This window comes from Salvelinus fontinalis, chromosome 35 (genome assembly GCF_029448725.1).
Source record: "Salvelinus fontinalis isolate EN_2023a chromosome 35, ASM2944872v1, whole genome shotgun sequence".
Lineage (NCBI taxonomy): Eukaryota > Metazoa > Chordata > Actinopteri > Salmoniformes > Salmonidae > Salvelinus > Salvelinus fontinalis.
In genome coordinates, this window is record NC_074699.1 from 40343108 (window position 1) to 40362876 (window position 19769).

The 19769-nt window shown below is 44.6% G+C and overlaps 1 protein-coding gene across 1 annotated transcript in view; it reads right to left on the reverse strand.

The window, feature by feature from the left end:
• LOC129834863 (neogenin-like) overlaps window positions 1–19769 on the reverse strand; it is a 211934-nt gene that overhangs the window by 28092 nt on the left and 164073 nt on the right. The window contains exons 8-13 of the mRNA XM_055900197.1: window positions 15000–15234; window positions 12507–12661; window positions 8068–8216; window positions 3888–4026; window positions 3670–3719; window positions 787–931 (exon numbers count right to left, since the gene is read on the reverse strand). Of these exons, the coding sequence (XP_055756172.1) occupies window positions 787–931; window positions 3670–3719; window positions 3888–4026; window positions 8068–8216; window positions 12507–12661; window positions 15000–15234 (873 nt within the window). The remainder of the gene's footprint in view (window positions 1–786; window positions 932–3669; window positions 3720–3887; window positions 4027–8067; window positions 8217–12506; window positions 12662–14999; window positions 15235–19769) is intronic.

Sequence of the window (19769 nt, forward strand, 5' to 3'; positions counted from 1 at the left end):
TCTTTGATGCTGCACCACACAGCGTGAGACGGGCCAGAAAAGTTGCTGAGATGACATGTAATATTCATTGCCATCGCTACAGTCTCTGGTGATATCTATTGTACTACAGTAACAGTATAATATCAGTTTGGATGTGAGATGAGATGTTGAGAACAGGTGACTGTCTGAAGTAACACAGACGATGAAGGAAAATGATGATTCCAAACAACACGCCAGACAAAAGGCTCAAATGAAAACCGCTCCAGTTATACAACATCTGGTCCTATGGGACCACAGTATTCAACTTAGAAACTTCCAATTGGCTCCAAAAGTTAAACTACCAGCAGTAGCCACAGAGCCTTCGGCCTATCTGAAAACTAGACTTGTTTTAGTACATGCTAATCCCTAATCACATGATTTCTCATGTAAGATATTGCATGTGCATGACTAATTCAACTCCACAATGAGTCATGTGATGAGTACGTGATGAGTTCGTGATGAGTACGTGATGAGTTCGTGATGAGTACGTGATGAGTTCCGGATGAGTACGTGATGAGTACGTGATGAGTACGTGATGAGTTCGTGATGAGTTCGTGATGAGTACGTGATGAGTACGTGATGAGTTCGTGATGAGTACGTGATGAGTTCCGGATGAGTACGTGATGAGTTCCGGATGAGTACGTGATGAGTACGTGATGAGTACCTGATGAGTACCTGATGAGTACCTGATGAGTACCTGATGAGTACCTGATGAGTACCTGATGAGTACCTGATGAGTACGTGACTTGGTATTATAGGAGAGCTTACCGTCGATGAGTTGGAAGAGCTGGGTGCCTCCCGTTGTTTCTGCCGCCTCGCTCTTCCGCGTTCCTTTCCGGTAACGGATCTTATACCCAGTAATCTCGCCGTTCTGGGCGCCTGGTGGTGGGGGCTGCCACCGGACCATAATGCTCTGGGTAGGGGGGTGGAACGACACACAGTGAGTACATAGACTAAGACACGGGGGGGTTGCAGTTTCTACTGCTGAACCACAGGGAAATGGTCATATTCACAGAACACTGACCCTTTGTTTTCAATGTCAACTTTTTCCATTCACAAATTTCATTTCACTTCCTGAATTGCAATGGAATCGAGCCCAACCCAAGGACAATACTGAATCATCTCTAGCTACTACCATTGACTTTAGAGGTGGAATGACAACCCCAGGACTTTGCAGATAAAATCACACCAGGGCAATGAGTGGGTGTTTATGGCAATACACACAATTGGTGTCCAGTAACACCACTCGCTGTGACATTAACGTCACAGGGCTAACCTGACCAAGGCTGGTGTAAGGTCAAAAATCGACATTACACCGGCCTCACAAAGCCTTGCACCAGTCTTATACCAGCCTCACAAAGCCTTGCACCCGTCTTATACCAGTCTCACAAAGCCTTGCACCAGTCTTATACCAGCCTCACAAAGCCTTGCACCCGTCTTATACCAGCCTCACAAAGCCTTGCACCCGTCTTATACCAGCCTCACAAAGCCTTGCACCCGTCTTATACCAGCCTCACAAAGCCTTGCACCCGTCTTATACCAGCCTCACACCAGCCTTAAAGCAGATTGATGTTAGAGGGTAATGTAGGGGTGACGGAGAAGAGTACAGGCTGTTGGAGAAAGGAGGAAATAAAGACATTAATAAATAAAGAGAGGAGGAGAGGACTACTGGTGAGAGGAGTCCTGGTGAGAGGAGTGGCTCCCAGCGAGAGAGAGAGCGATGGATTCAGGTCCTTAGCTGCAGGCCCTGCAGTGCACTGTGGGATGGTGTGGAAGGAGGGAGGAGAGATACTGTAGAGTGTGTGTGTGAAGGGACGGGTGGGGGGAACTCAGCGTGAGAGAGGAGTTAATTAACACTACCCCACTGTCGCTCACACACACACACACACACACACACACACACACACAAAAACACACACAGGCGCGCCAACATTAACACACATCTGTGAGTTGGGGGAACAGCACTAATTAAATCTGTGCTAAGTGTGTTCAATTAGTTTATTTCCATTTTCTTATAGTGCGTTCTGATTCCAGCTACATTCTTTCCCCTCACCCCTTCCCCCCATTCTCTAAAATACAAGGTAAATTGAGGGGGGGTTTGTGGTTCACATGTTGAGACCACACTTCCCCTTGTATGTTAGTTTTCACCCCTCAGGCCTGGCTGGCTGACACGGCCCACAGGACAGAGCAAATGAAACAATTAAAATAAGAAATTGCATTTTGTGTTTTAATCTAATTAGAAATGTATTTTATAATGATATTCATAATGTATTCATCCATATAAGGCCATTCATTACTGGGTATCAAACAGTAACATACAGTACAAGTCTGACAAAGGAAGAATAAAGCAAAACCTGATCTGATTGACCAGTAAATAGAACAAATAAGGTCACAAACCAGTTCTAGATGCAAGTCAGACTGAATCCATTTCTAAACACGTGCAACTATAGTGGTACTAAATACACCCCGCCCATCTCTATAGTGGTACTAAATACACCCCCCATCTCTATAGTGGTACTAAATACACCCCCCATCTCTATAGTGGTACTAAATACACCCCCCATCTCTATAGTGGTACTAAATACACCCCCCATCTCTATAGTGGTACTAAATACACCCCCCATCTCTATAGTGGTACTAAATACACCCCCCATCTCTATAGTGGTACTAAATACACCCCCGCCATCTCTATAATGGTACCAAATACACCCCGCCCATCTCTATAGTGGTACTAAATACACCCCGCCCATCTCTATAGTGGTACTAAATACACCCCGCCCATCTCTATAGTGGTACTAAATACACCCCGCCCATCTCTATAGTGGTACTAAATACACCCCGCCCATCTCTATAGTGGTACTAAATACACCCCGCCCATCTCTATAGTGGTACTAAATACACCCCGCCCATCTCTATAGTGGTACTAAATACACCCCGCCCATCTCTATAGTGGTACTAAATACACCCCGCCCATCTCTATAGTGGTACTAAATACACCCCGCCCATCTCTATAGTGGTACTAAATACACCCCGCCCATCACTATAGTGGTACTAAATACACCCCCCATCTCTATAGTGGTACTAAATACACCCCCCATCTCTATAGTGGTACTAAATACACCCCCCATCTCTATAGTGGTACTAAATACACCCCGCCCATCTCTATAGTGGTACTAAATACACCCCCCATCTCTATAGTGGTACTAAATACACCCCCCCATCTCTATAGTGGTACTAAATACACACCCCGCCCATCTCTATAGTGGTACTAAATACACCAAGAGCTCCTGACTCAGTTTAACACATCTCCATGTGCTGCAGCAGCAAGAGCTCCTGACTCATTCACAAACGGACACAGGTGAGCTCAATAGAAAGCCTTCCTGTGGGAGATGAGCCTCTAGATGTGTGAGGCTGTAGGAGTCGTGGTAGAGAGAGAGAGAGACGAAAGCCTTCAGACAGGCCCAGTCTCCAGCCGCTTGCCTGGTGGATCGATACAGGGTTCAAGCACAACGCTGGCAGTCTGTGTATGAGCTGAGCCCACTGACAAGAGCTAATAGCATTGAAAACAGGGTTAGACCCACAGCTATCACATCACCTGAGAGGTAGGGAGAGTGTCTGCGTGCTAAAGAGAAGTGGCTGACTTGTGCTTACCTTTGAGTTGTGAACTTCCACAGTGAGGTTTTGAGGAGGGGCACTGGGAACTGTAGGGGTAAAAACAAGGTGTTTTACTCTTTAGAAGTCAAGAGATATCACCTCAACACACCAGGTCTTTAACATCTTCCTCTTCCAAAGGAGACTGTCCGTTGTGATCTACCCATTTCTCCTATGAGAGAGGAAGAGTTCCGCTCCTTCATCTGTCCCCTGCTTACCATCAGACAGGGTGGTGACGGTGATGTCTCCTGTGGACACTCCCGGACCGTGCTTGTTGAAGGCCACCACTCTAATGCTGTACTCTGTGAACTTCTTCAGACCCATCAAGGTGTAGGACAGAGCTCCAGCGTCTATGTCCTGAGAGGTTGAGAAGAGAGGTGGTACACAAAGTTAAGTAGTGCTTCTGTAGATGTATTTTGTACTTCTCCTTGTTTTATACTACTACTACCACCACCACCACTACCACTACCATCACCACTACTACTACTACTACTACTATCACCACCGCTACTACCACCACCACCACTACTACCACCATCACCACTACTACCACCGCTACTACCGCTACTACTACTACCACCATCACCACTACCACTACTACCATCACCACTACTACTATCACCACCACCACCACTACCACCGCTACTACTACTACCATCACCATTACCACCGCCACCACTACCACCGCTATGACTACCGCCACAACTACCGCAACGACTACCATCACCACTACCACGACTACCGCCATGACTACCATCACCACTACCATCACCACCACCATTACCACGCCACCACTACTACTACCGCCAAGACTACCATCACCACTACCATCACCACCACCGCTACGACTACCATCACCACGACTACCATCACCACCGCCACTACTACTACCACCACCACCACCACCACCACCACCTACTACCACCACTACTACTTCCACCACTACCACCGCTACGACTACTACCACCACTACTACTACCACCACTACTATCACCATTACTACTACTACTACTATCATCACCACTACTACTACTACTATCATCACCACTACTACTATCATCACCACTACTACTACTACTATCATCACCACTACTACTACTACTACTATCATCACCACTACTACTACTATCATCACCACTACTACTACTACTATCATCACCACTACTACTACTACTATCATCACCACTACTACTACCACCCCTACTACTATCATCACCACTACTACTACCACCCCTACTACTATCATCACCACTACTACTACCACCCCTACTACTATCATCACCACTACTACTACCACCCCTACTACTATCATCACCCCTACTACTATCATCACCCCTACTACTACCACCCCTACTACTACCACCCCTACTACTACCACCCCTACTACTATCATCACCACTACTACTACCACCCCTACTACTACCACCCCTACTACTATCCTCACCACTACTACTACTACTATCATCACCACTACTACTACCACCCCTACTACTACCACCCCTACTACTATCCTCACCACTACTACTACTACTATCATCACCACTACTACTACTATCATCACCACTACTACTACTATCATCACCACTACTACTACTACTATCATCACCACTACTACTACTACTACTATCATCACCACTACTACTACTATCATCACCCCTACTACTACTATCATCACCCCTACTACTACTATCATCACCCCTACTACTACCACCCCTACTACTATCATCACCACTACTACTACTATCATCACCACTACTACTACTATCATCACCCCTACTACTACTATCATCACCACTACTACTACTATCATCACCCCTACTACTATCATCACCACTACTACTACCACCCCTACTACTATCATCACCACTACTACTACCACCCCTACTACTATCATCACCACTACTACTACCACCCCTACTACTATCATCACCACTACTACTACCACCCCTACTACTATCATCACCACTACTACTACCACCACTATCATCACCACTACTACTACCACCACTATCATCACCGCCACTACCACCACTATCATCACCACTACCATCACCACTACCACCACCATCATCACCACTACCACTACCATCACCACTACCACCACTATCATCACCGCCATCACCACTACTACTATTATCACCACTACCACTATCATCACCACCATCGCTACTACTACCACCACCACCACCATTATTACTGTCACCACCACTATCATTATTACTACTACTATCATTATTACCAGTATCACTACTACTACTACTACTACCACCATTACTACTACTATCACCACCACTACCCCCACCACTTCTACTGCTGCTACTACTGCTACCATTACCACCACTACTAATCATCGCCGCTACTGCTGCCACTACCACCACCACTACTGCCACACACACACGCACATATACCCACATTTAACCCCCTGCACCCACCATATCTAAAAATAAGCCCATTTTCATTCAGCCCTGTGTTCCAATGGCAGGTTGTGTTAGCTAATCCAAGTTTATCATTTTAAAAGGCTAATTGATCATTTGAAAAGCTTTTGAAATTATGTTAGCACAGCTGAAAACTTGTGCTGATTAAAGCAGAAATAAACCTGGCCTTCTTTAGGCTAGTTGAGAATCTGGAGAATCAGCATTTGTGGGTTCGAGTACAGGCTCAAAATGTCCAGAAACAAAGGACTTGCTTCTGAAACTCGTCAGTCTATTCTTGTTCTGAGAAATTGGCAAGAAACTGAAGATCTCATAACGCTGTGTACTACTCCCGTCACAGAACAGCGCAAACTGGCTCTAACCAGAATAGAAAGAGTGGGAGGCACCGGTGCACAACTGAGCAAGAGGACAAGTACATTAGTGTGTCTAGTTTGAGAAACAGATGCCTCACAAGTCCTCAACTAGCAGCTTTATTAAATAGTACCCGCAAAACACCAGTCTCAATGTCAACAGTGAATAGGCGACTCCGGGATGCTGGCCTTCTAGGCAGAGTTCCTCTGTCCAGTGTCTGTGTTCTTTTGCCCATCTCCCCAAGAAAAAGCCATCTCAGACTGGCCAATAAAAAGAAAAGATTAAGATGGGCAAAAGAACACAGACACTGGACAGAGGAACTCTGCCTTGAAGGCCAGTGTCTGTTCTTAATCTTTTAGTTTATGATGAACTTCCCAGGGTGGTGAAAGTCCACGGTGATGAGCTTGATGCTCCTTCCCAATAAATATCAAGGGTCTTATTCTGATGACATGATGATGCTAAAAAAATGATCTTGCTCTTTTTGTCCATAATAATCTCATCATGTAGGCTTATACACACATTGTATCTGTGAGCTGTTGTCTATAGCGCACATGCCAAGACCAGAGTTGGCACGTTCACTATATAAACGCAAAGTTTTTTGTGACAAAACCATCAGTTGTTGGAAATGCGATGGAAACACATTTAACTTTCTTTCCCCTTCAGTACATGGGAGTTTAACCGCAAAAGTTAATTTATTGGCACTACGTCATCACGCACAGCCTTTTATCTGCAACAAGTCAATCTGATGGAAACGGTTATCTGGTGGGAAAACGTGCATATTGTTTTGATGCAGATTTTTGCATATTTGCATAAAAATCTGTTGCCAATTGGATGGAAACCTAGCTACTTATTTTAAAAAAGCCCCTTCTATTTGGGGACACCCTAATCTTCATCCCTGGGTAGTAAAACCACAGTGTAACTGTTCAACTGAAGTCAGGCGCGCCATTGTGACAGCTTCCTCCTTGTAGACATGCCACTTCCTGAAGGCTTCCCCGTCCCCGCCTCAATAATTCATCCACTCTAACACCCTGTTAGCTACCCTGTTCTCTGGATTCAACCTTTGTTCCTCTCTTTTCAGATAAAGAGATAGTCAGATCAGCCTCTTCTCTTCCTGTCAGCCTCTCTCTCTCTCCTCTAGGGAGCGAGGGATGGCAGCAGCAACAGCATCATTACTCGTTGTGCTGGCTGACATTTCATCCATTATCATATTAAAGGCTCTTTAACGCCTGGCTGGTTGGGCTGGCAGGGCTGGATGACTCAGGAGGCTGTGCTGCGGTGCGCTGCACTGTGGCCTGCTGGGAGACTGGGGAATATAGAGGGTGGTGCTGCCAGCTTTCTGATAGAGTAGGAATAGAGCAGAGGCTTTGGAGCTTCGGGGAATAGGAGTTTCAAGGCAGTCTACTGGGCTGTGACCGAGCTGGGACACTTCAATGGGCTATATGGTGCTGATATATCGCTGATGCTAAGCCGGGCAAAGCAACGGTTAATTTCGCTGTTCTGTTTGCAGTCTTGTTGTTACACCATCACAAGACTAATCTCTCTCATAGAATATGATGGATCACTATCTCAACATATAGGGCATTCTAACTCCCCCACCCATCACACTGGGTCTTACCTGTTCCAGGTCCAGACCCTTCTCCATATAGTAGACCTTGTACGTGAGGACGTCTCCGTTGCCAGTGAGGGGCGTGTCCCAGCTGAGGGTGACGGAGGTGGGTGTGGTCGACACAGCCTGCAGGTTGGGGGCGGGGCCAGGAACTTGCACTGGAAACACCAAGGAGACAGAGGATACTTAGTATGAATCCCAAAATAAAAAAGACACAGGAAGCCATTTCCCCCCCAAATCTCCATATCTGTATTTTTTTCATATGTAAGCCATATCATAAAATCACACTCTCATTCAATCACTTGGAGACAATTCGCTCCCAATTTGAAAGACTGCCATTTTGGAATGTCCCCCTGTTTTTTTCTGTAACCGCAAAACCTGACACACATGCTGTGGTCATTCTCCCACATCATCCCACCAATCCCTCTAGCATGGTATTCCAGTAGGTGAGAGGGGGGAGCGGGGACAGACAGGGTCATGCTTGGTTTACAGAGGAATTTATTTGAAGTATTAAGTTAATTGGAATTGGTTAGCCGAGAGAGAGCGGCTGGGACTAAACCAAGTGGTTGAGGAGGGAGGGGGGTGTTTCCATTGTTGTTTGCTCTGCAGGGACGTGAGTCATTACATTCAATTAACAGCTCTGGTGCCGGCCGGCGTAGCTGTTTAACACAAGACTGTGGTAGCAGGTGCTGAGAACCACACATCTACTAGAGGATGTAGTCTCTAGAGGGATAACGATAGGGTCTGAGAAACTGAGCTGTGTGGCAAATGTAATGCATCATTAACAATGTCTACACTATTTCTGATCAATTTGATGTCATTTTAATGGACAAAAAAATAGATTTTCTTTCAAAAACAAGGACATTTCTAAGTGACCCCAACCTTTTGAATGGTAGTGTATATACAGTACCAGTCAAAAGTTTGGACACACCTACTCATTCAAGGGTTTTTCTTTATTTTTACTATTTTCTACATTTTAGAATAATAGTGAAGACCTCAAAACTATGAAATAACCCATATGGAATCATGTAGTAACCAAAAAAGTGTTAAACAAATCAAAATACACTGTATATACACACAAGGAACCTATAGCAGTGTTTTAACAGACAGACCATGTTGATTCTATATGTAATACAAACTACGCCTTTGTCCATCAAACATGGAAAATACTTGACACCCCCGTTTCACTGACAAATACCCCAATTCTTCTCTAAGGGAAAGGAACATGTACCTTTGCTGTGTGTTAGCTGCAGATATGCCCGGCAGTACACGGAGGCTCTCATTTTTCAGTATATATAGTAGGTGTCTGGTGTGTGTAAGATATATACAGTGAGGGATGCTGTGTGGTCGGTCCAGGTCAGGTACTTGGAATCAGGTCAACAGTTTAAACCTTCATTTATAACCTAGAAGAGATGCTGACAGACAGACAAATTTGTCCCTGGCACTGGCTGCCCCCTTTGCTATCCCCATGGGTAGTTAGGCTCCGGCCAGCACACATTATGGAGTGCCAGGTGCAAAGGACACAGGTAGAAAGGCAGAGACTGCCCTAGAAACTGGGCAACGGCTGAGCCGTGATGGCGGGAGAGGAGGAGAGATTAACCCGTTGAGGACAGAGGGCGCTGTTTTCACTTTGGGGGAAAATCGTGCCCAATTTAAACGGCCTCGTACTCAATTCTTGCTCGTACAATATGCATATTATTATTACTATTGGATAGAAAACACTCTCTAGTTTCTAAAACCGTTTGAATTATATCTGTGAGTAAAACAGAACTCGTTTGGCAGCAAACTTCCTGACCAGGAAGTGGAAAGTCTGAAAACGATGCTCTGTTCTAGGGCCTGCCTATAAATGGGCATGATACGTATTAGTATACATGCCCGTCATACACCTTCCACTAGATGTCAAGAGGCAGTGAGAGAAGAAATGGGGTGTTTATCTTGGTCTGAGGTGGAATGAATCCTCTTGGAATGACGTGTCACCCATTTCCTGTTTTCTGGAAAGCGCGAAGATGGACCTGGAATTGCCTTCTGGAAAGCTGTCGTTATAGGCGACTACTATCTCCGGCTTTGATTTTATTTGATACATGTCACAATATCATCGTAAAGTATGTTTTTTCAATATAGTTTTATTAGATTATTGAAATTTATTCGGGACGTTAGGCGTGTTGCGTTGGGTGCTTTTGTTCAGGAAGGAGAGCTTCGCGCCACTTGGCGAGTGTGCTTGCTAATTCAAGAGGGACAAAGGACGTTCTAAAACCAAACAACGATTGTTCCCGACAAAGGACCTCTTGTACAACATTCTGATGGAAGCTCATCAAAAGTAGGACCCATTTTATGATGCTATTTCATATATCTGTCGAACTGTGTACTATTAGTTTTGCGCCCAGGTTTTGGTCACTATCTCGCCATAACGTAAGCCTTATGTCGTAAAGAAGTTATTTTTAGAATTCTAACACTGCGATTGCATTAAGAACTAGTGTATCTATCATTTCCTATACAACATGTATTTTTTTGTAATGTTTATGAATAGTTATTTGGTCAGAATAGGTGAGAGTCTAATAGAAATATCCGCACATTCTGGGAAAAATATGCTACGTTAGCACAATGTATAACCACTGATTTCAGCTCTAAATATGCACATTTTCGAACAAAACATAAGTGTATGTATAACCTGATGTTATAGGACTGTCATCTGATGAAGGTTTATGAAGGTTAGTGAAAATTAATATATTTTGCTGGTTTATTCGCTAACGCTAACGTGCCTATTGCTATCGCTAACGTGCCTTGATGAATGAATGCGGTTGTGTGGTAGGCTATTGTAGTAAGCTAATATAATGCTATATTGTGTTTTCGCTGTAAAACACTTAAAAAATCCGAAATATTGGCTGGATTCACAAGATGTTTGTATTTAATTTGCTGTACACCATGTATTTTTCAGAAATGTTTTATGATGAGTATTTAGGTATTTCACGTTGGTCTCTATAATTACTCTGGCTGCTTCGGTGCTATTTTTCATGGTAGCTGTGATGGTAGCTGCAATGTAAAACTGATTTATACCTCAAATATGCACATTTTTCGAACAAAACATAGATTTATTGTGTAACATGTTATAGGACTGTCATCTGATGAAGTTGTTTCTTGGTTAGTTTGGTTGGTTCTTGGTTAGTTTGGTTGGTTTCGTGCATGCTACCTGTGCTGTGAAAAATGTCTGTCCTTTTTTGTATTTGGTGGTGAGCTAACATAAATATATGTGGTGTTTTCGCTGTAAAACATTTAAAAAATCAGACATGTTGACTGGATTCACAAGATGTGTATCTTTCATTTGCTGTATTGGACTTGTTAATGTGTGAAAGTTAAATATTTCAAAAAAATATTTTTTGAATTTCGCGCTCTGCCTTTTCAGTGGAATGTGGGAGGAGTTCCGCTAGCGGAACGCTGGGGCTAGAAAGGTTTAATAGGCCCAGCCGTGATGAGGGAGAGAGAAGGAGAGATGAATAGGCTGAGCAGTGATGGGGAGAGAGAAGGAGAGGTGAATAGGCTGAGCAGTGATGGGGAGAGAGAAGGAGAGATTAATAGGCTGAGCAGTGATGAGGGAGAGAGAAGAATAAGCTGAGCAGTGATGAGGGAGAGAGAAGGAGAGATGAATAGGGTGAGCCGTGTTGGGAGAGAGAGAAGGAGAGATGAATAGGCTGAGCCGTGTTGGGAGAGAGAGAAGGAGAGATGAATAGGCTGAGCCGTGTTGGGAGAGAGAGAAGGAGAGATGAATAGGCCCAGCCATGAGGGAGAGAGAAGGAGAGATGAATAGGCTGAGCAGTGATGGGGAGAGAGAAGGAGAGATGAATAGGCTGAGCAGTGATGGGGAGAGAGCAGGAGAGATGAATAGGCCCAGCCGTGAGGGAGAGAGAAGGAGAGATGAATAGGCTGAACAGTGATGGGGAGAGAGAAGGAGAGATGAATAGGAGGGCGTTCACCTCTACTGTGCCATGGAGGGGGAAGCCCTTAGCATGTGTACTGTAGAGCTGTGAGGGGAAAACGCTCCAGTCACAACATCCCAATAAGGCCTGGTATACACAGTGAATGGATACAGTGTCAAAGTATAGTATACCCTGAATGGATACAGTGTCAATGTTTCACGGAGGAGGTTTTACGGATTGGAGAACTGGAGGGAAGGAGGATGCATTTTAATTCAGCATGCCTACCATACCCCACTATACACACACACACCCTTCTGCCTCAGCCACAGTATGGGAGGCCATGTTTAAACACACACCTCTCTCACACACAGGTAAGTAAATGGAAGGAAATGAACAACCACTACAGAGGACGTCTTCTACGGCCTGGAGAGTAGAGGACTGTAGTCCTCTGAGCGACAGTGGGGTGGTCTGGGTTCATGTGTATCCCTGTGTAAGTGTTTATGTTTGTTTGTAGAGTATACAGTATGTGTGTTTTACCTTCACCCTGGGTGGCCACCTTGAGGACGGCAGAGCTCTCTCCCAGGCCGTTCTTGTTGTGTGCCAACACCCGGAACTTGTACTTGGAGTCGGGCATCAGGTTCTGAATGGTCACTTGCATCTCACCTGGCCGACTGGTATTCAGGATACGCTCCCTGAGACACAGACACACAACAGCCCAGTTAGTGCACACACACCATCAACAGCCCAGTTTGTGCACACACACCATCAACAGCCAACTATCAACTAGAGGTCGACCGATTAATCGGAATGGCCGATTAATTAGGGCCGATTTCAAGTTTTCATAACAATCGGAAATCGGTATTTTTGGGCGCCGATTTGCCGATTTTTAAATAATATTATTATTATAATTTATTTTTTTACACCTTTATTTAATCTTTGTTTAACTAGGCAAGTCAGTTAAGAACACATTCTTATTTTCAATGACGGCCTAGGAACGTTCTGCCTCGTTCAGGGGCAGAACGACAGATTTTTAACCTTGTCAGCTCGGGGGATCCAATCTTGCAACCTTACAGTTAACTAGTCCAATGCTCTAACACCTGATTACATTGCACTCCACGAAGAGCCTGCCTGTTACGCAAATGCAGTAAGCTAAGGTAAGTTGCTAGCTAGCATTAAACTTATCTTATAAAAAACAATCAATCAATGACTGTCATTGCTCCAATGTGTACTTAACCATGAACATCAATGCCTTTCTTAAAATCAATACACAAGTATATATTTTTAAACCTGCATATTTAGCTAAAAGAAATCCAGGTTAGCAGTCAATATTAACCAGGTGAAATTGTGTCATTTCTCTTGCGTTCATTGCACGCAGAGTCAGGGTATATGCAATAGTTTGGGCCACCTGGCTCTTTGCGAACTAATTTGCCAGAATTTTACGTAATTATGACATAACATTAAAGGTTGTGCAATGTAACAAGAATATTTAGACTCATGGATGCCACCCGTTAGATAAAATACGGAACGGAATAAACGTTTCGTTTTCGAGGTGATAGTTTCCGGATTAGTCAAAGGTATATGGTTTAGAGAGAAATAGTCGACGCGTTATAATTCCTGTAATAACTTGCGGCTGAACTTGAAATGGGGTTCCTTCGTTATTTTACCGTTCATGTCTTCCATAGAGAATGTCTTGATCTACTTCAAATAAGGTCTGTGTTTCGCGGAGGAGCAGACTGACAGGGGACCATGCAGACAAGCTCTGCTTTCTGCACTACAACCTAAAACTTAACTGGGAATATTGAAGACCCATGAAAGCTGGTGGTTCGTTTTAACATATGTTCTCATGTTATTTGAGACTAAATTGATTTTATTTATGTATTATATTAAGTTAAAATAAAAGTATTCATTGTTCATTCAGTATTGTTGCAATTGTCATTATTACAAAAATGTGTGTGTGTGTATGATATATATATTTATTTTTAAAATCGGCCGATTAATCGGTATCGGCTTTTTTTGTCCTCCAATAATCGGTATCGGTATCGGGCGTTGAAAAATCATAATCGGTCGACCTCTACTATCAACAGCCCAGTTAGTGTACACACTATCAACAGGTCAGTTAATGTACACACTATCAATAGAAGGCAAGCAATACTACATCACTTGATTTCTACTGAGTGGACTGTGTTGCATTTACAGACTACACAACATTACATAGCAAGAGTCTACCTGTACACTGGGTAGTGTGTATGCTACAGGGGCCCTCAGCAGGGTGTATGCCATAGGGGCCCTCAGCAGGGTGTATGCCATAGGGGCCCTCAGCAGGGTGAATGCCATAGGGGCCCTCAGCAGGGTGAATGCCATAGGGGCCCTCAGTAGGGTGAATGCCATAGGGGCCCTCAGTAGGGTGAATGCCATAGGGGCCCTCAGTAGGGTGAATGCCATAGGGGCCCTCAGTAGGGTGAATGCCATAGGGGCCCTCAGTAGGGTGTATGCCATAGGGGCCCTCAGTAGGGTGTATGCTATAGGGGCCCTCAGTAGGGTGTATGCTATAGGGGCCCTCAGTAGGGTGTATGCCATAGGGGCCCTCAGTAGGGTGTATGCCATAGGGGCCCTCAGCAGGGTGTATGCCATAGGGGCCCTCAGCAGGGTGAATGCCATAGGGGCCCTCAGTAGGGTGAATGCCATAGGGGCCCTCAGTAGGGTGAATGCCATAGGGGCCCTCAGTAGGGTGAATGCCATAGGGGCCCTCAGTAGGGTGAATGCCATAGGGGCCCTCAGTAGGGTGTATGCCATAGGGGCCCTCAGTAGGGTGTATGCTATAGGGGCCCTCAGTAGGGTGTATGCTATAGGGGCCCTCAGTAGGGTGTATGCTATAGGGGCCCTCAGTAGGGTGTATGCTATAGGGGCCCTCAGTAGGGTGAATGCTATAGGGGCCCTCAGTAGGGTGTATGATGTACTGTACTGAATAGAGGGCCTACCTGCTATAATACACTGAGCAGTGTATAATACTGTACTGTGTAGGGTCCCTACCTGTTGGTACCCTCCTGATTGAAGTAGACAGAGTAGGTGAGGTCTTCTCCATTGGGCTCAGCTGGAGGGCGCCAGGTGAGCTTGATGAAGCGAGTGGAGACCAGCGAGGCCACAACGTCACGGGGGGCGGAGGGGGTGGGGCCAGTGGGGTTAGCCACACCTCTGGAGCCTGGCGTTACATGGTCAGTAGTGTCAGGAGTCAGTGAGGGGGGAGGAGGGGTGGGGAGGGCTACATCTTTGAGGGTGGAGTGGGGGGAGATGAGTAGGGGTCAGGTGGATGGAAGGTGAAGAAGACAGCGAAAGAGAGGAGAAAGAGATGGACGGACGGCGGGCATCCAAAAGGAACAGAGAAGAAGAGAAAGGAAAGGACAGCGAAATAAAGGAGAACAAAAAAGAAAACAGAAGAAACACACAAAATAACAACCACGTAACAAAAAAAAGATCTCTCGGCATGACAAGGAATCACAAAAACACAGTAATATCACGTTGGAATAATCACAACGAAACACAATACAAAAGGAGGGAGACTAAACATGCAAAACATCTCTAATGGAAGAGGGGAGCAACACACAATAAACACCACTGAATGGTGTATGAACACATATACAAAATACAGTCTAGACTTTGTACATATTCTACATAGCAAAGTGTGACCTTAGAGCTCCACACCAACTGTCAAACCCACCCTATAATGTTTTAATGCACGTGTACTGGCGCTATTCCACAGTCTACCCACAGCAATGTGAAAAAATGTCATTTGGTGCTTTCTCAGAACAATCTGTGGTTAGACATGGGTATATCTGCTTTCTATTTTATACCCGACGACTCAGACACAACACAGGGAAAGAATGTCAGAGAGACTGTGGCATTTCCATTGGTTGCAGGTCAAAGGAATCAAGTCGAGGGCAATGCCAAAATGTATGGAAACTGAACATATGAGGTATATATATATAGAGAAATACAACTCTATATGCAAATGTATGCTGGCCATAGTACATCTATCCATCATGACACTGAGGAGATGCTTATTCAGGGAGACTAGACTATCTGTTTATATGACAGATTCCAGCGGTGCCATGACCTTGGATATTGAACAGAGTGGTGTGGGATTTGCTGTATATTACAGATATAAGTGAGAACACACTCCACACACACACACACACACACACACACTGGGAATAGATTCCCCTGTATATTTGAGTAGAGGGAAGATAATAAATAAGTGTCATTCTACAGAGTTACAACATATTTTCCTTGGGCATTGAGTGAAAATTCTCCTCACCTCCTATAATAAAAAATACACGCCAATATAAATGTAAACAATCTAATCATCAACAAAATATTCAATCACAGAAACAGCCAACAACTGGGAATTCTTGGGCTCCATCTCTCTCAATAAACATAAACCCATTTTACAAAGAGGGCCTGAGGAGGATATACATCCATCTGATTCATAACTATAGGAAATACATTAAGTCCGGTTCATTTCACTACAGCTTCTCTGTAATGACACGAGCCATTAGACGGAATGCAGAGATGACATTCACAGCAATCATTCACAGCAATTACTGACTAGTACGCAGAGTGAGCTGTCTGTCTGTCAGTGTGACTGGGCTGCTGCCGGGAAAGCATTGGGAACTGTTTACTTGACATATCTGTTAATCGTGTGACTTTCAGAGGTCATACCCTCATATCATAAACAGTTCTGACATGTCTATGACAGTTGTGTGTGTCCATTTGGACGAGTGTGTGTGTGTGTGTGTCTATACGGCTGTATGTGTACGTAGGACGCTCTCGGTCAGAGACGGTTTTAGGCTTGGGCGGTATACCGTATACCGGGGTATTTGGAAAAAGCCATGGGACGTTTTTTCAATACCATTGATTTTTGTCTTTATAAATGTGAATATTTGTAGCTACTTTTTAAGTAAATACCTGCAGACAACTTGTGCAATACATTAGGAGATAAAGATTGTGTTGTTTCATTTCACCTGTCACATCATTTTTCATTATGAAGTTTACATGTGGTGTTTGTTTACAAGCACACTAGGACAAAAGACTGGGGCCTTGTGAGTCACTGTTGTGCAGCATGTGCCAGGTGATCAAATTACAGTATGGAATTCACAACTAAATGTTTGCCAGCTAGATATCTTATAACTATTAAGTTAACTGCCAAAAAATGTGCTAAATGCTCTGCAGTTGTGCATTTGGTTTGCTAATTTAGTAGCTAGTTAACTATCTAGCTGCAGAGAATCCCCTCTTGGATCAAGAGCCTTGTGGCTTATATTTGTTATGTGTGTGCAGCAAACTGTAAGTAGCATTTTTGAGTTCGTTGTGTAGTTTAGGTAAGACTGTATAAAATCTTCACAACGCGCTTGTTAGCATTTAGTTAGCATTCTCTATGGGACTTTTTAGCATTGCTAACCTTCGGATTTCAGAGTATCAGTGGGGTTTGAAAACAGCGCCCCTTGTGTTCCGTGCCAGTATTACCAAATATCCTGGTTTGGCACAAGGTCGGTATGAAAGTATGAATCTGGATACCGCCCAAGCTTACTCCGTTGGGCCGGGGCTTGCCCCCCTCCACTCCCCTCAGTCCTCTGGGCTTTACGGCTCAGCTGGAGGATTACCATTCTGTTGGAGACAGAACCCGGAGCAAATTGCCGGGGAAGGAATAAAGGGAAAGGAAAGGGGGAAGAAATATGGCAGTCAACTGGGTGGAGAGGCTCCTGAGCTGCCTAGCGAGGCGCTGGCATGCGGCCACGTGCTAAGGACCACTATGTCCAAGTTGGCACCGGGCATACAGCGAGTAGATGAAAACCATAATGTTAGTCTCAGCGGTACTATAGAGAACAGGACATGTCTCAGTCTCCTCCTTGTTAATGTTAGTCTCAGTGGTACTACAGAGAACAGCACATGTCTCAGTCTCCTGGTCACAATCAGTCTTCCATCTATTCTCAGCCATGGACAGTTATAGTAAGGAAGAAATTGAGTAGAATCCTAGATTTCTACTGTAGCTGTTCTGATGGTCTATTTCTAGTAGATGAATTGTGTCATTAGGGCGTGTGACACTGGTAATGAATGGCTGGCATTAGGAGCTAATGAGGAAAGTTATCCTCTACCTCAACCAGGTATCTGGGTACTGCATATAAGAAATAGACAAAAAGATTCAAAGGAAACCATTAATAACGGAAGAATCTTATTAAACATGCTGTACTTTCCAGGGCAGCTGAATGATATCAGTGTAGCTCATCAGGACAAAGATTTCCAGTACCTTTTCAAGTTTGATTACAAGGGAAGTAACTGGTGCCTAAGCTTCTAGTAATGTCAATACGAGTTGTACAATACGTCAACTTTATGGGCATATGAAAACATAACTGGCAAAATGAGCTGCCACTGTCTGACGGGTAGACGTGTAGAAGAAAAGTCGGCCATGGGTTTTAAAAAGTGAAGTCCTGTCTCGGCACCCGTACACCACAGGACAATTAGCTCATTGGCAGGCTGTTGGGCTTTCAAACATCTCATTTGCTGTTATATACAAAGAAAGCATGGTTATTTAGGATTCAGGTCAACAATGACGTCACCAGGCAGTGTTCAAAGTCGCTACTATGTAACTTGGAGAGTGAGAGGTCTTGCCAAGTGTTGCATAATGGTAAAACTAGTCTCAAAAGTGAAGGAAACAGTGTCTGCTTCTGTCTGTGGGTTGGGTTCATGTAATGTAGCTGAACAGAGCCACATGGCTAAACGAATGGCTTATTACAGAATGAGCACTTTTATCTCCGGGAGGAAAAGAGGGAGGAGAGAAAGAGGGAAGAGAGACGGTCATGCTCCTCAGCAGAAGAGGATGAGATATGGCACATGAAAAGGAGAGAGCTGATATAAGATGGTTAAAAAAAATACTGATAGAGCTAAAAGATTTAAAGGAAATGTCTTGATTCCTTTTTCGGCAAAATATCATGGTCAGTTAAGCAGCTAAATGAACACATCCAAGCTTTCATAGAACTTCAACAAGAACATGTGTGATGGCAGACAAACTGCGCTCTTGACTGATTTGTGATGCTTCCTCTGAGATGTTCTGAAACGGCATTTGTGGGGGGTTCTGATCAAGCGAGAACGATTGTGGTGTGGTCGTATCCAATTGGTTGCTGCTGGAAGCAAAGCGAAGACCATTTCAGTCATTCATTTTTTTCAAGAGGCCATGTTCTCTTGCTAGTCTCCAGCCGATAACATCAGAGGAAAGAGAATTCTGACAGCTCGTGACATTTGGAGAGGCTCTTGATGTGTCGACAAAAGATACAAACTCGGGTAAGAGACAGACAAATGTCTTCAAGACAAAAACGAGGGAGGGAACGAGAAAGATGGAGAGGCAGATGAAACATGTCGTTTGTTCTTTATCTCCCGGTCCCTTGCTTCCTCTCGTTCGTCGGTTGGCCAAGCGTTGGACTTGTTCAAGAGGAGGACGCTGTTGCCCCACCCTCCTCTTCGGGGCCTCCTCTGCCTGTTGGCCTTGAGGACAAAGTGTTTCTGTTCCCCCACCCTCCTCTGCCTGTTGGCCTTGAGGACAAAGTGTTTCTGTTCCTGACACCTTTTTACGTGGTGAGAGGAGTCGTGAGGGACGGGAGAGGAGTCGTGAGGGACGGGAGAGGAGTCGTGAGGGACGGGAGAGGAGTCGTGAGGGACGGGAGAGGAGTCGTGAGGGACAGGAGAGGCATCTGAGTTCTTATCAAGTCTATAAGGGTTACAGAATGCCCACTGCCCAAGGAACAAAACACAGAT